Here is a 17,467-nt window from a genome sequence, read left to right as displayed (position 1 = left end):
TCGCTGGAAGAACAGAATTTTTGTACAGCTCAACACTATATAAAGTGGGTGATTCTGTGCCTTTCCGTTTTTTTTTCCTTTTGGCTGACAAAATTTCAAGCAGATTAACAATAAAATCAATTAATGTCAACTTTATGTGACTCTTCATTGGCTGTCAAGGACAACTAGGACCCACGAGCTAAAGAAGCATGTTCCCCTCCTGAACCCATTTTTTATCTCAGTGTATTACAGTGAGTTGTCCTTTCAGTGGATGTTTGATGAGGAATCATGTTTTTCTGAGCCCTTTTTAAGACAGACAAAAATGAATTGGTCCCATTTACTGATCTACATCAGGCAATTTATCTAAACATTATAATGTAGTCATATAAAAGTTAGGGCAATTCCTTCACTGCTCAAACCATGTAGTGATTAACTTTATTTGTGTATTGATTGCAACATGCTAGAGATGTGAGTCACAGGGCTATACTTAAAAGTGTACAAACAGTTCCCTTTTTCAGGCAATTATGTTTTAGAAAGCTTTAATTTTGTTGTGCCTAGGTGTAATCACAAGAGGAAATATGTCTTCAACAATGAATGAAAATGGTTTGGGTATATTAAAGTCATATATAAGCACGAAATTAAAACAAAAACTATTATCAGGACAGGATTTTATTATGAAACACTCGTAAGCAGCTTTGTATTTTAGTATTTTTATGTGGGCATACAACTGTCAGCAGTTTTCTTTCTATTTTCTTTCTCTTCTCTGGGTCACTGGGCAGAGCAACAGGTGAGATTTGTAGTTCTTTCCCACCCACTATGCTGTTAAATGTTCTTGCAAATATGTCCTTGATTTCCAATTTATTAGCTGATATGGAGTGTTATAAACTAGCACTTGTATATACAAGAAATGGGAAACGTGGGACAGTATCAGAAAAAATCCTCAAAGTATTTTCAGTGCTTTGAAATAGTAAAGTAGTAAAAATAGTGAAATACTATGTAAATCTTACTATTTCACCTACAACACACGCCAAGACACGTATTGATATGTACCCCGGCCCTTTGCTGGGAACCAGCGGCCATGCACAGCCTCACTGTGTTCGTTGGAGCTTGCAGCACTAAGTGCAGGACCAGGGTTTCATGTTCTCCTGGCTCTGCTCATGCTGAGGAGAACCTTTCCTACTGCAGTCAACTGAACAACCTGCTTATTTAAGTCAAGAAAGCAGAATCTGGGCTTTGGCAGATAGTTTTACCATTTCCCGTGGAGTAAGTCATGATCTAAAATGCACAATAAAACACACATTAAATGATAGTCATGGAGTGAATGTCATAATCGTTACAAGGTCCAGATGCAATATATCAGAGAGCGAGCGCAGCATTGCGTGTTCACAGTCCGCATCAATTGCAGGGGCGTCTTGGGTTAGCATTAGTTGGCATTACTTCAGGAGGAGCTTGTGTGAAATGGTCAGAGCACTCAGCTCAGGATGGGGTCTGCCAGCCCTGGGGTTTGATCCTGCTCCCAGTCCTTACATCATACCTCAGAGCTCAGAAAGCTAAAAGTCATCCAAACTGGTGTTTTCTTACACTGGCTGGCAAAACTGGCCAAGCAGATCACCAAGGACTACACTGGCCTTCCTAGAAGGGGCATGGCAACTTGCAGTCCCCAGTGTACTAGCACGGTCTGAGCAGTGACTTCATTAAGGCTAAGTCCATAGTATTTCTGGCCCTGTCTTGTATGGGGATAACAGCGATCTGATAGGAATGGGAATAAATTAAAATCAGCAAACTTTTGTTAGATTTCAAAGTGACAGTGTCACTGATGGATGGATGATGATGAAAAATTGTGGTGGCACTTTAGAGGCCCTCAGTGATCCACATCACAGTCAGACTCACCATCAAGAGTCACACATAACTAGGTAAAAATGCACTTTTTGAAATACCTAAATATGTTGGCCTTTGGTCTTTGGCAAATACTATGTAGGGTTTTTTTTTTTGTCTCAGAAGTAAATAATGCATGTTTTATAATGATCAAGAAAATTCTCTGCTTTTCCCTCTTCACTTCAGATCATCATAAGAAGAAAAGAAATGACACAGACAAATATTGTCCAATTAAGTAGACCAACTGATGCTTTTAACATTGATATTTCTGGTTGGTTTTGTTTTTTTTTTTCCTTTTGCATTTGGAAATCATAGAAAACAAATAGCAGCTATACAACTTCAAAGCACTTTCTAGCACTGGATGTCATTAGAGATATTTCAGCTGTTCCTCCTACTCTGATGGCTCTGGTTTTCACATGCAGCATGCTCTAAGCAATAGTAAGCAGAGAATGGACGACAGTTTACTCACATAAAGTTTTGGTGAAGGTATATACGAGAAGGGATGTGCCTTCCAATTTGGTTTCAAAATTCTGCTGGCTTTGCTCACACTGCAATCATGTGAGCTTTGAGGTGACCAAGACGCTTCACTGGATAATGGACTGAATGTGTTAACCACGAAGCAGGGGTGGGTCTGTTCTTTGGTGGGTGCTGCTGAAGAGCCCTGAGTGAGGCAGAACCGCAGGGTGGTGGAGGGGCTCCAGCCCGTGTGGCTGGATCCATCCTGAGACCTCGCTCCCAGGGTCCAAAAGTTACAGCATTTCAGGAGCAGCTCTTTAGCTCATCTGCTACAGGAACATGACACAAGAAGAGGAGACTTTACTGTCCAGAATGACCAGGACGTCATACATTCAGCTTCATTTCTGTCTTAGATTGACAGGTATCCTGATGTAACTGGCTGTATGGTTTGTGTAAGAAAATTCCCTTCCCAGACAAAACTCTCCACTGACAAAATATTTCAGTTCCTGTTAGAAAAAAAATGGGTCTAATGGTTTCACCATTACTCATACTAGGATAAGGCCAAAGCAGGTATCTGTCATTCAGTATCATTTTGTATCTCTTGCTCATCATCAAAATGTTAACCCTCTTAAACCTTTCAGTCATCTTCTTCCCATAGCACTCCACATCATCCTGTATTGCTTTATTCTGACGTGGGCATAAGCCAGATTCTTCAGTGAAAGACGGAAGTACTAAATCCACCTGTATTCCTTCTGCTTATTCCCCATCTCACCTCCCTCACAGGGCACACCAAGTATGTGCTGATTCAGCAAAGTCCACAACGCGACACAAGGGCGCGGAGCGATGGGATGGAGATGTCTTGGCACCAAACTGTGACGTTCCCTTGCACGAGGCCTGATAAATTTGCATTTCCTCTGCACGTGGACAGACTCCACCAGCAGGATAAGCAGCTTAGCCAGTTATTTGTGTTGACAGGGCTTGCCATTTAATAGTTAATATTGTCTTGCACTGAAAGCATTGTTATCAGGCCTCTAAGGTATCACATTTGACGGGCACAATTCACACTTCTCAGAACCATTATTCCAAGCTTCCTGCCAGCTCCTTTGGTTACTCAGGCTTCGTATTTGCAAAGTTATTTTTGCAGTGACAAAGGCTGGATACGTAAGGCCCGATTCTCTGACAGAAAGAACGGGCGCAGTCCTGCTGCCTGCGCCCCGGCTGCCTGCCTGCGCGCTGGGGCACCGCGGGGGCAGCGGACGGGCGCGGGGGAACCGCGGCTGCCCCGGCAGGGACTGTCTCCAGCTCTGGTTACAGGCCAGGAGCCAGCCAGTCACACTGACGTGTCTCTCCTGCAGGTCCATGGCAAAACACTTCTACCAGCTTCAACGCCATGAATTTTCTTACCCAGCTTTTCATGACGAAAATCTCCGATTTCTTTTTTTCTCTATCGCTGTAGCCAGGGGGGCGTTGGGCTCCCTCTTCCCTTAGGCTCCGCTACCTAGGCTTTACTGTACTACCAGAGCTACAAGTTTGATATCCACAGACAGTGACTTGCAAATGAGAATCACGCAGAAGCTGATAACATTTTATTCAAAGTGGGTAAATACAGGACCCAAGACACAAAGTATCATGAGCCACAAACCGAAGGGAAGGCGGGGGAGCTAAACAGGAGACAAAAACACTGCTCTGTACTTCAAAGTCAGGAAATAAGAACATTCTTTCAAAACAGCAGATTATGAGTATGGAAAATTACCTACAACCAGGAAAATGTGAAGCTAGTATTTTCAGGATTATATTTGTTCCAGTTTAATGGCCTGTATCTGGTATATATTAAAACAGTCCTAAGCAAAGCTGCTTTAGTTAAAGATAGGTCAGGTTTTTTCATTGTAAACACAAATTTCAGGGCATATAGTTCAGCCGTGTAAATCCACGTCAGCCTAAGCTTGTGATACAACTGCTATGCCCGGGTGCAGTTCCCCCTCCCCTACACAAGACTACACAAACCAGCTACATTGTTTTTACTTAAAGAACAATGAGTAAAAAGAAATTTATTTGGGCGCAATTCAAATATTGCCCATTTCCCCCCTGACAAGAAAGAGAAGGATTTAAAATGGAGATGGGAATTTCAGAACAAGTTCTTTCTCTAAGAATATCCACTACTTGCTATGGATGTGGATGAACTCATTTTCATAATTATTTCCAACACGGAGTTCTGTCAGCAACTGGCACTGTCAGTGGGACATTACTGGAATATACACAGTGAAGAGTTTAGTCCAATGAGGATATTAGGTCCCAGAGATGCTAGTGTGGCTTTCCACTTTAAGATATGCACAGTGCAGATTATGCTGCTAAACAGTAGCAACAAATCTTGTCTACACATGGAGTTATTCCTCCAAAATCATGTCTGGATCCTCCCTATTCCAGAAAAAAAGTGTGTTTGATGCTGTGCGTAAGTCATTTTCACTGTAAATTAAAATAACTGAAAGGAAGAAGTTTTATTTTACAGTAAGTGAGTCCATACACAGAGTTCTTTAAATATCTTTTGCATTATAAAGTCACATCCTACCATAATCTAGCTCTGAATTGCAGATAATATTGTATTCATAAAGTATACATTCTCAGAGGATGAGAAATATTGCTCAAAACACCACCCAAATGTTGAAAATGTAATATTTACACTGGATAAGTGCCATCCTTGTCTGGCAGGCTAATGGATCAGAAAGAAATGTCTGTGAAAAGACGACTGTGGGAGTGGCTGGGAGTCCAGCAGTTTCTTTCCTCCCCCCTCCATTTTTAACAAAATTGTACTTCCTGGTGTTATGGTTTAAATCAGATTTTAAGAAGTCCATTATGATGCATCTGTTTAAAATATCAAGGGGAAGCACAATTCAATAACACTAAATGTGCAAAAGTGAGGGCTGTGAATTAATACTCTCTCCTGCTTAACTAACTGCCTCTTGTGTTAAAGCATCATGGCCATGCAATTTCACATCTCCGTGGTCCTAAAGGGTGTCACGAACTGTAAATAGCCAGTTGTGCCTCTGAATGTTTTCCCTTGCCCTTGCATTGTCCAGGTCAGACCTGGTGGTCTTTCGTACAATAATCCAACCTTGTTGATTTTAAGTTAATATTTTAGTTGAGTTATGCTGTAGTTACAGGAAATCAAAGGGTTATACAGCTATTTGTCTTTTTGGCAGTTTACACTTAGCGTTGCCATTTATATTACCTGGAGAGAAAAACAGATAACAACCCATGCAAATCATTTGTAGAGGAGCTAATTTCTATTTCTTCTAAAGCCAATTTTAAATCTCCTCCATATGGCTGATGATACAAAATATTACGATGCAGTCGATGAAAACGTGGCTCCAATGAAGTCAACGAGTTTTGTGACTGACTTCAGGGGAGCCAAGATTTCATCCATTATCTACTTCTGTAGCACAGGGCCCAGCTGTATTACAGTAAAAAAAAAATAAAAAAAAAATCCAACAACAAAAGCCTGAAGCCATTAATCAACTCAGAAAGATCTGGTTAATGTATTGCAAGATAGGCCTCTGTTGGATGGTGCGTGCCTTTAAATTCTGCAAGCACTTAAAGAAACCCTGCAAAAGAAGTGACGCATGTGCAGCCCCAGTCCCTGAGCCCAGACAACATCCATCCTGCCGGCTGCAAGCATCGTGGTCTGCTGTAACTGTGCTTTTCCTCCTTACCCTTTGAGGCCCTTCTGACAGGCAGACTGCAAACTTCCCTAGGCAGGACTCCTGCGTTTGCTTGTCGCAGCTGGAGGTGCAAGGCACAATGTCGGATATTGAAAGGAGCGGGGCTGAAGCTGGGTGTAAACAACGCAAGTTCCAGCCTTGCCCAATGCAGGGTCAGACATTTGCCCATCGGGCCTTTATTGTGTCCGTTTAAACATAACCTCTAGTTGCCTATCCTGTCTTTTTTTTGGAATTTTACATCACGTTAGGCTGATATAAAAATTCCGTTGTCGAAGTAATGCTGCATACTCAAAACCACCCGACATAAATTAGAACGCTAAATTTAGGGGAAAAAAAGTTTCTCTCACTACTGAAACCCAGATCCTGCACACATAAGCACGTACCCTGATCATGTCCGTAAACCCCATGGAACAAATGGGATTGTTCACACAGCGATATTGTACACGTACTTGCTCGGGCAGAGTGCATCACAAATAGCAAGCAGCTGATCAACCAAATGACAGAGTTAGGTTTTTAAAGAACATACTAAAAAATAAAGGTGGCATGGCTCTGCGCACGATAGCATAAAGAGGGATTTCCTAGGAACATTCCCCAAATCCAACAAACGTTAGAATTGATCCTGAAGAGCCTTTCAGTAATGCAGACTAACTCCCCAGCCCCTTCATTTCATTTAAAAACTCTTCAAAGTTATGTAGGCGCGCACACACCTTAGCCACATGTATGTGGAATTCCGTAATGCTTCGCTGACTTTTAAATTCATATAAGTTCAAAGCTTTGATCACACTGCTGCTACACTTTCTGTTTGCATTTTTGCAGTCTTTACATTATATCTGGTGACAGAAGACTGAAAATTTCATTAGAGGGCAAAGAAAATAATTATTTAGCATTCATTGAAAACTTGTGTATTTCCACGGATGGTTTAGAGCTCAGATTTTTTAAAACGCAGTAGGCAATGTGGTGTGGTCATTTTCTTCGGCTTAAAAAGCACAGCTTCTTTCTGCGAGCATTACTAATTGCAGCCATTACTGTAAAATTATCATAGAATCGTTAAGGTTGGAAAAGACCCTTAAGATCATCGAGTCCAACTGTTAACCTATCACTCTCAGATGGAAGAAAAGCAATTTGCTATTTAGTCAAATGTATTTTATTTCTGTAATTTATCAGTAAATATATATATGAATTACACAGTAATATCCTCACTCTTTTAATCAGAGGTGATGAACATAAGGGTATATAAAACATAACAAGTTTTGAATCAGTGAGACAAATACACATTTTATGGCTGTATGGTCTGCATATGCACCCAGGTCTAGCCAACTTTATGTACAAACAGAAATACCTATTTTTAGAAACCAGACTTCATTTAAGACAGTCGAGCTAAAGCAAGCACTACTTTACACTATACCTACAACTTTCCCATTAATTTATATGACTCAAAATAAAGCAAAATACTGCTTATGGTTTTTCTTTTTAACCCTACCTTAATACACAGCGTATAGATCCAAAATTACCAAAGTGCAGTTTACTTACAGAGTTGTTAGAATTTCTACTAAAAATAACTTCATGGTTATTTTTTTTCCCCTTACTGGGAACAAAGCTCTCTGTTCCCGCTCATATACTGTCTATCTTTAAGCCAGTTTTTGCCTAAAGATCTCTCACTGCCTGCTCCCTGTCGGGGCTGGTCCGGCTGCACTTCTGGTCTACTTTTACAGCGTGCACCAGCCCAGGCTCAAAGACAAGCCAGGCTTAGGCAGCAAGTCACTATTTTTCGTACAGTAGTTGGCCTTGAACATCAGCCTTGCCACATGAGAACCAGTTATCCTCTTCACCTGAATAAAATGAAACTCAAAATGTTTTCTACCCACAAATCTGAAGTCAATTTCCTTGCTTTATTACTGTTTTATCCTCCCCGCTCCCCCCCGCCCCCCGCGTCACGTTTCGGGCTGCTTTGCCAGGCGGCCCCGTGCGAGGGGGGCACGGGCGCTTCCTCCCCGGCCCACCGCAGGTAAATCCCGGTGCAGCCCCAAGGGCCGGGCATCCCGAGGGGGCCCGGATGGATGCCACTGGAACCTGGCATCGCTTCCTCGGTGCCCACACCCCAGCCGCAGGGCGCTGCCGGCGCCGAAACCAGCCCGGATACGAGCGGTCCCCCCTCCCCGGCGCGGCGCGGCGCGGCGCGGCACGGCACGGCACGGCACGGGCACGGGGGAGCGCGGCGAGCGGCGGCAGCCCGTCCCGTCCCATCCCGTCCCATCCCGTCCCGTCCCGTCCCGTCCCGTCCCGTCCCGCCGTGTGCCCCCGCCCCGCCGCGGCCGTGTGCGGCGGTGCTCCTCCCTGTCCCTGCCGCTGTCCCTGCCGCTGTCCCTGTCCCGGCCGTGCCTCCTCCCTGCGCAGCACCGACGGCAATGGAAAGGTTGAACTTACTTGGCTCCGGCGGCGGGCCCCCGGAGGCACGGAGGGCGAGCACTCTCTGCCGCCTCGCCCCCGGCGCGGGACCCCCTGCCCCTGCCGCTGCCCCTGCCCCGGCCGCGGGGGCGCGGAGCCGGGGCGGCGGCGAGGAGCGGCGCGGCCGAAGCCGCCGGGAGCCCGCTCCGCCGCTGCCTGCCCCGCCAGGCGCCTTCCAGCCCAGCTCTACCCGCATTGTTTTCCTCGCTCCATTTTTTTTTTTTTTTGATTTGCAAGAAAACGCCAAAATCCCTGCAAACGGCTCATTTCTGGGGTGGGGGAGCGCTCCCGGCGGCCCGCGGGGCTGCGCCGGGGGTCGCGGCGCGGCGCGGGGCCGGCCGCATTCCCGCTCCCACAGCGCCGCCTGGCGGCCGCCCCGCGCCCCGCCGCGCTCCCGCCGCGCCCCGCGCCCCGCGCCCCGCGCCCCGCGCCCCGGCCCGCCCGCAGCCCGCAGCCCGCAGCCCGCAGCCCGCAGCCCGCAGCCCGCAGCCCGCCCGTGCGTCCGTCCCGCCGGGCCGCCGGTGGAACGCGAGGATCGCCGTAAACGACCCCCCGTGACCCACATTTAGTTCAAGTGCAATCCTTTTTTTTTTTTTTTTTCCCTTTTTTTTTCCCCCGGATCCTCTTTTAAACCCACTCCACACTGCCGCGCTGTCTATTACATGCTAATTTAATTTTACTATGGACGATATTTTCAGCATTTGCTGAGGACAGTAAATTTTGTAGTTTATGTTATTTCACTTTTTATGACTTTTTAACACTTAATAAAATTTTATTAGAGCACTTTTGTGTTTACAAGGCCACAAAACTCTTGGCAGGTTGTCAGAAGTCCTTTTTATTATGATCCTACTGATATACTGCGAGTAATGAAATAATCATGTCCAGAAATGTATCAAAGGCCAAAGGGATTATCCAATTTAATGGCTCTACAGATGCGCTGTGAGGGATACGGACAGGCAACGCGTCGACAGGCTAAAAAGCGTGTGCGAGGAGGAGGCAGACCTGCTTAATTTCTTTCCCATTGCAGACTGGTTCTGCGCTGTCCTAAAGGCTCCGGGCTTGGTCATGTGACTTGCAAGAAAAATGGATTTATTCTGTTGCAAAAAGCTCTTTTCTTTTTATTCTTCTTAGGTGTGCATCTAGCGCTGATGTGCTTGCTCTGGTGTTCCCACTGCTTGCGACATTCGTTACAATACAATCTACTGGAAAACACCCAATGTCATCGTGCCATTGTGCAGCAAACAGTGGCTTTGGGCGTTAGGATTTGGTCTTGCAGCCAAAAAAAAGAAATAAATAGAAGAAAGAGAGACCAAAATAAACAAACGTAAATAAAATCTCAGAGGCAGAACAAGCTGGTGAGATCAAATATAAGCGAGATATTTTACAGTATTCTGTGAAATGATTGCTTTTTGCCTTTGTCTTTGCAAGGGGAGGGTTGCAGGAGCGCTCTCGTTTGTGCGTGTGCCTTCGTCCCACAATGGGCTGTTTTTCTGCGCTGCTGTCGGTGCTATAGCCTGAGATACTGCAGCTGTTTTTAAGGTCATTTCCTTTTATTTTAAATAATTGTTCATTTAACATATGTTGTTAAACTCATTCTTGCGTCAAAAGGAGGCGATTATACTTCCTGACCCTGAAAGCAAGGTGGGTGGCTCTGTTTTATAATTAAATTTGCTGTGTTCAATTTCATATTTTTCTTTCTCCGCTGTTTCCTAAAGAGCATGCCAAACAAGAGAAAAGGCGGCAATGATAGCAGGAACACTTCAGTGCCGGTCTTGCCTCTTTAACACACATTGTTCCAAACTTCTAAGCTTCACAGGGACACCAGAAAGATATTCTTTCACCATTTTACAATTAATTGTTTAATTCACTGTGATTTAAACCCTGCCCCATTACAGTCTGCAACGAGAATGTATTTCACCATTTCCAAAGTAGAAGGAGGACTTTTTTCTTCCAGCACAAACATACGCAGCGTATTCCAAGGTATCTTGTGATACTGCCAATAGGGATTTCTTTTAAAGAAAACAGGTACTATCTGTGTATTTTTAAAATGTATTTGAATAACTTGCAAGGACTTTACAAACAGACCTGAAGACAAGGTTAGAAGCGATCAAAGAATTTATCTTCGAAATCAGGACAATACATTAGCGGACCACATGTCGGTATATTTATTCATGTTGTGAATCTGCCTCACCTTGGAAGAGTGCCTCCAAAATCAATGGGGCTTCTGGAGGAGTTAAAATAACGTACAGTGTTAGTAAATACACCAGAACCTGGCCCAGGAGAAGTAATATAAATCATTAAATGCAGTTTAGCTGCAGGACAGAAGTTTTGTTTTTCCAGAACAATATCCTCTACTGTAAATCATGTGTTTGCAGGTCAAGGTCAATTTAAACTTCTTAAACCTTTAACAGCCATCAAACTGGAAACCTGCAGGATGAAATGATGTGGTGAAAGAAGTGATGGACTGGAAACTGTTAACCTTGGAAGAGGAGCGTTTGCTATTGTTCTTTTGAGAGAAAGAGCAAACTTAGAAACGCCTTGAGTATAAATATGTAAACATGTCATAGACTATTTAATCAATGAAGCATCTAACTAATTTAACCCTTTCCTGGGGCTTCAGTTTTTTCCTGGAACATCAGAAAAGGCCTGAGGAAGCAAGTATGCCATTCCCACCATCATGGAAACAGAAACAGAGAGGCAGGATTCAGTAACTGGACCTGGGCTGGTGCCTACATGAGGTGTGCAAGGCTGGCAAGGATGTCCTGGCCGAAGGAGGACAACCTCGGTGAACTAGTTTAAGGAAGCAGCATGACTAGGGACGGCCCTGCCCCCAGCATGCACAAATGCCAGCCTCAGGAGAGGTCCCTCAGACCCCAGTGGGCACCGTCAGGTAAGTTATGTGGGGAGGGACATTCCCTTCCACCGAGGATGGCCAGAAGATGCTATTAGAGACAGGGGGAAGGTGGATCCAGGGGGAAACCCGTGGGCACTCTGTTGCTGTATTTACACAGAACCCCTGTTTATGGCCTGCTTATTCTCTGTAGGAGGCCATCAAGCAGGTGCACCAGTGAAATGCATAGTACTCTCGGCACACTGTACATCGCCGAATCTACTGATGCTCTGGTGAAACTGAGAAGATACACATGAATCATTTTAATGGGCCAAATCCTACACCTACTCAAGTCAGTGGAACCTGTGCCACTGTCCACAATGAGACTAAAGGTGCAGTCATGATTAACTAGTTATTAATAGGCATTTACCTATAAGCTTTGCAATGACTTTGTACTATCAAAAGCACAAAGCTGGGCTATGGTATGCTACAGACTGATGGAATGAATACCAGTAGTTTAACAATTTATCATACGCATATCTACATGCAACATGCTAACAGCCTTTTTCATAAAGTTCATAAACCATGAAAACAATAAATTATTAAAATCAGTCCAGAAGTCTTTTATTAAAGAAGACAATATGTTCTGTAAGAGCCATTTGGATTTTAGCCACAGAACTCCTGTCAAGTATCCTCCCTTCTGAAATATGTTAAATGGACTTAAACCAGGTCTTTAATTTTATTTTTGCAAAACTGCTGGCAAACCAAGCAATAGGTACATTTTCAGGGCTGTTTGTTAATTTTATTTTTTGGTTGGAAAATCACTTGCTTGTTGAAAGCTACCATTTCACAAATCAGGAGAAAATGTAACAAAAAATATGGGTCCCTCAAAGTGATGAAAACATTTCCAGGGGCTTGGTTACTATTACTTGAGGTAAGGAAGGCCTGGTTCCTATAGATTAGATATTAATATACTCCCCTGATATTCAGGCGACCATAAGACAATCCCTTCTCTCTAAATTCAAGCATGGGCTGGAGCACCTCCCAAATGAGTGCCTAACGCCTAGGTGATGGGGTCGTCCAAGATAGGTCTTCCAGTGAGGGCACTCCAGGGAGCTCAAGGGAAGAGAGAAAATAACAGCAGAGTTTAATTAACCTGTCTCATGAATTTTTATTAAAATTCCTGAAGTTTGGGGGTTTTGTGGCTTGACAGAGAGGCTGGAGCTCCTGACTAGGTCATAAAATTGAGAAAAACACGCATTCCTATCAAAAGTCTAGCCTTTTCTTTCCCATGTAGTCATCTGCTACAGAGATTAGTATACTGCAGGTGTATAAAAGAATGAAAGTACATGAAGATAATGATATAAACTTAAAGTATATAAAAATAAGACAGTTCAAATGCTACCTGCATTGTAGTTTTATTATAGTTTAATGGACATACGCCAATGAGCATTGCGCCTCTTTGTCCAAACTGATAGATGTATCCCATAAAAGCTTTCCTCAGAAGGAAGTCAGATAAGTGAAACTCAGTAGAAAAATAGCTGTACTTTCTGCAGCTATAGATTATTCAATCAATGAAACTCCTATCTAACTCAATACTACCCACATCCTTGGATTTACTTTCTGAACTCTAACCTGAAGTACAAACTGGCTCCCAAACTCCTCTGATGAGTGTGGTAATTTTGAAAGCCCAGAAACCCTTCCTGGGGAGTAAGCAGTAGCTCCAGACTATGGGTTTTATGGCTGAGTCCAGAAAGGGATAGCATTTACAGTTCTCAAGACAGCTTCAGATTTGCTTTCTTGCTTAGGAACATAGTTATCATTTATAATGCAGTGTCGTTTAAGTTCTTAAGCTGAGTGGTGGTTATGGAATCATTTCATGTTCTTTATTATTTTGGCTTAGTCCCATTTTTCTTTTCCTTTATTTGCACTACATATATATATCTCTATATCTATATATCTATATCTATATCTATATATATCTCTTATTACTGGTTCTCAAGAAAACGTTAACATTTCTTTACTGTCTATTTCCTGACAACTTATGGAGACAACTTTATTAACGGTAACCATAGTAATACAGAAACAGAGACTAACATGACTGCCTTGAAACACCCGACTCAGAACAACTACAAGGAACCCGAGGTGCAATTTTTAGCTGGAGGAATTATAAACAGTAAACCCAACTGGAGAACTTCCCACCTTATATTGGAAAGTCCTACCAAACTGCTGTCCTCATCCTGCTGAACATTTAGGGATTAGGGGCTGTTTTGCTATTTAACACCCCTGTACCTGCCCTGTGCCTTCTGCGTGGGAGGCATTGGCATCAGTGACAAACACTTGGGTGTTTGTGTGACAAGCACTTTTGGTGCTCCCAAAGCCACTGGGAAGTCTCTGGCTGCCCAAGTGCTGCTCTGGCTACTACCGCAGGACAGCACCTTGCAACTTGCTGGGTACAGAATTACCTTTATAACCATTTTCCAGAGGAGAAACTGAGGCACTCAGCTTGAAGGTATTTAGGGAAATCCCACCAGGCACTCTGTTCTCACAAAATCTGCGTGACTTCTGTTTTCATCCTTACCTGCTTAAAACATCCTTGTGAGTTTAAATGGTATCTTCCAGGTTTCGCAGATCTGAATGGCAAAGGAGGAAGAAGAATTCATACCCCACAGGTGACCAGCCTAGCCCTTCAGCACAGGAGGCAAGGTGGCAGGAAATCTCTTACAGCAAACTGCCCACGCCTTCCTGTGTAAAACACGGCGTGGCGGGGAACGAGCCTCTGTGGGGAGGATACGTAACACACAGGTCTCATGGGCAAGTGGGTGCCAGGAGCAGCTACGGCAGAGGGATTAACCTGGGGTGTCATGTGTGGCCCAGTGCGGTGCAGGCGTCAGGGAGCTAGGGCTTTCAGGAACAGCGCCTGCACAGCAGCGGGTGCACGGGGAAGCTGAGGCAAATGGCTCTCTCCCTTTCGCTCTGTGCTGGAGAGGTAGCTCTGTTATCCTTTGAGTAGCTGGGGACAGGGGCAATTTCAAGCATCATCTTTTTGACCCAAATTCTGCCTTTAAGGGAGCATTATGGAGACTGTCTGCAGCCCACCCTGCTCTCTCAGACCACGTTGCTTCTCCCTCTCTCCTTGCACAGTCCCAGCCACACTGCTGGCATGGTTTGCAGGGGAGAGGGAGGGCTGATACGACTTGCAGGCTTTTTTCTCCTTCTTGATCTGTGTGCATTGCTTTCCTGATGCACTCTGAGGCAAGGGTGAGGAGATATTTATATCTCCCATATCGATGAGAATTACCAGGATCTTAAAATACCATTTAGAAGTGCTGTAACAATGAATATGTTACGCCAGCAGTAGCTCTTTAAAAGTTTCTCGTGTAAATAAAGACTGTCTCCAAGAAGAGTCCCATATATAATATTACACAGTAATCATTAGCTTTAAAAATTATTACAAACAAAATAAAATTCAACACATCAAAATGGATTTGGGCTATGTGACCATTCAAAGCTTATTAAAATGACAAACTTGAAGAAGCTGGAATGCTTAAAACTCAGCACTTGTTCATGTGCTAGTTTGATTTAAAGAAGACTCCAGAGGCTTTCTCGAGCCTCTCATGAATTATTCCCCAGACTTCAATGCTGGCCAAAATATGGCCATCACTAGGCCCCAGGTCCCTCCCTCTGTGTGATCTGGCTTTTCACAGAAGATTCAAACCTGACAGTCTTTCCTCTCACACCCATACTCTTGGCAACTCTTTATTTTCCTTGGGGAATTCTAGGGCCTTTATCTTCACTCACACTTAAAAAAGATGTGGTTTGCAATGCTTTAACACTTCTAATGCAGCAGTTTCTTGGTGCGTAGCATAAGCTTGGGGCCTTTCCTCTTGGCGTGACGTTGTGCTAGGGCATGCCTGCACCGCAGCCTGTGGTGTACTGCAAAAGCGCTTGAGCTGGCGCTCCACTGCCCAGCCTTGCTGCTGCAGCTCCTTCGCAGGGCAAATTGCCACTTTTTCTGTGTGAATGTGGCCAAGGCAAACCTCTACTTTTTTACAGAAGCTTCAGTGAAAAACTGCGTATCTAGTTTCTCAGATTGTTCACACATCTTAGGTCAAGTCTCTCATGCCCTAGGGGTAAGAATATTTTTTGCAAAGTTATTGCCTGTAAAGTGAAAAGTTTACAGCAGTATGCATTGAATGGGTCAACTGCAGGAGAGCCCCAAACGGTGATGTCCAAACAAGCAGTGCCTGTTGTGGGAACAGAAGTCAAGCAGGAGGGCTGGAGAGCCAACGAGGGAATGGAGGCTACAAAGAAAGGTACAAAGAAAGGTTTTGGTTATCCTTCACCATGAAGGCCATAAAGTAAGTTTGCCTCAAGGAACAGGCAAGGGTCTGGTCAGGTGTTAGACTAGTTGAAAGGAGTCTTCTGTGAATAAAAGTTTTGGCAATTCATCCAGCAGGACAACTTCGCACATCAGGTTGCTGTGATTTAAGTGACATCCTTTTTATCACAATGACATTGAACCAACCTGAAAAATGTTTCAAGATACTAAATCCTTCAAGCTTGATATTTGGAATGGGATCCTCTTTCAAAATTGGAATTTTCCCATCACTGATGACATCTTTGTATTATGGAGTCCCTTATCTTTCATTCTAATGATATTGCATAGACCTGTCTTTGTGACACACTGAAGACCTGTGATAAAGTGATGCAGTGAATTTTCTCAGTGGGATATAAGAAAAAGATGTCTCCTGGACAGCTTCTGTTCTTCTTTTTGTTGTAAATTCTACAAAATCCCGTTACAAAACACAAGATAATTCAAAGCAGATAGAGTTTTTATCAAATATCAGATATTTTAAAAAGACCGTAACAATATCACAGGAAGAAGGTGATCGTAAAGGCAAATCAAATATAATACTTATTTTTAAAGTGTCTGAAAAATTAGCTTATGTTTTGTTGACATTTTTTGCATGTCTTCACCTCTTCAAATTGTTACCGTCCAAACACTCTTCAGCCATTTCCCCGCAGGCTAACATTGTGATATGATGAATGTATGCCAGTTTAACAGCACGTTCTTTTAAAAACATCACAGAGCCAGGTAGGGCCTGATCCACTGCCCATGGAAAATCAGTGAAGGCTTTCCAGTTACTTCTAAAGCCTTTGAGTTGGTTGGTCTCACAGTGAATGTTAGTAAAGGACATGAAGATAAGTGGTTGCTGCTGATTTCCCAAAAGCTTTGTACAATTTTCAGTGTACTCCCACGTAAGCCTGTGCTCCCTAAGTCAGTAGGTCTGTGTACATGCTTCAAAAAAGATACATAAAATAGGATTCTGTATAAAAAGAGAGAAATCTCTAAAAATTCCTGCAAGTACTGTAAGAAACATATTTTCACATCAAAAAAGTGCCTCGTATGCATAATAATCAACTAAGACTGTGGAGAGAAGAGGGTCCATTTTTAATCTGAGTCCATTTAAAAATGTTTTCAGGAGGTAATATACCTGGGGGGAACACCCTGTATGACAGAACTTGCTGCAAATGTTGCAGACATATAATTTAATCAAAATATCAAACATCTTTCACTGCAGTCCAGTTAACCTTTGTAAACTAAACAATTACTTACGGGACTTTCCTCACAAGATGAACTTCTGGCAGTGGATGTATAAACACACTTTGTGGTCTGAGTCCTTTTCCACTAACATACTTTGTTTTTGGCACAGTAAAAAATAAGAGAGGGGAGGGTGGAAGGGTCAGCTGCTTCCCGACATCTTTATCTTTATCAGTACCAGCAACCCCATGGCTGGTGTCAGTGATTTGTGGTATTGTTGTTTATCTGTGTATCACTCACTCGGACTGACTGTTTAGATCCAAAGGTCTCGAGACCATTTGCAATCTCTTCTAGGCTTGCTGTACCAGACAGGGCAGACATCTGGCTGTCAGTTATAATTGCATCCTGCACCAGAAGTTGTTTTTAAATACTCCTGATTCCCTTTGAACGCAGAACTGTGATGCACAACAGTTTCAAGCCATTACTGCAAGAGGCAAAGTCAATCCATGGCTTTAGCCCAGTTTGAAACAAGATTTATGAGAGACGGTGGGGAGGGGGGGCGTTTTACAAAAGGGTGGCTGTTTGAGCCTGCTTGGGTTTTAATGATGCAGCAGTTTCCTT

The 17,467-nt window shown here is 43.6% G+C and overlaps 1 protein-coding gene across 1 annotated transcript in view; it reads right to left on the bottom strand.

Annotated features, from left to right (window-relative positions):
* LOC148052335 (uncharacterized) overlaps nt 1-8,667 on the bottom strand; it is a 53,034-nt gene extending 44,367 nt beyond the window's left edge. The window contains exon 1 of the mRNA XM_087731493.1: nt 8,451-8,667. Within this exon, the coding sequence (XP_087587619.1) occupies nt 8,451-8,667 (217 nt within the window). The remainder of the gene's footprint in view (nt 1-8,450) is intronic.
* Nucleotides 8,668-17,467: the final 8,800 nt, after the last annotated feature.

Source organism: Nipponia nippon, unplaced genomic scaffold (assembly GCF_047370975.1).
Source record: "Nipponia nippon isolate SJK-2023a ecotype South Korea unplaced genomic scaffold, ASM4737097v1 scaffold_5, whole genome shotgun sequence".
NCBI classification, from domain to species: domain Eukaryota; kingdom Metazoa; phylum Chordata; class Aves; order Pelecaniformes; family Threskiornithidae; genus Nipponia; species Nipponia nippon.
This window is presented reverse-complemented; position numbering and strand designations above follow the sequence as displayed.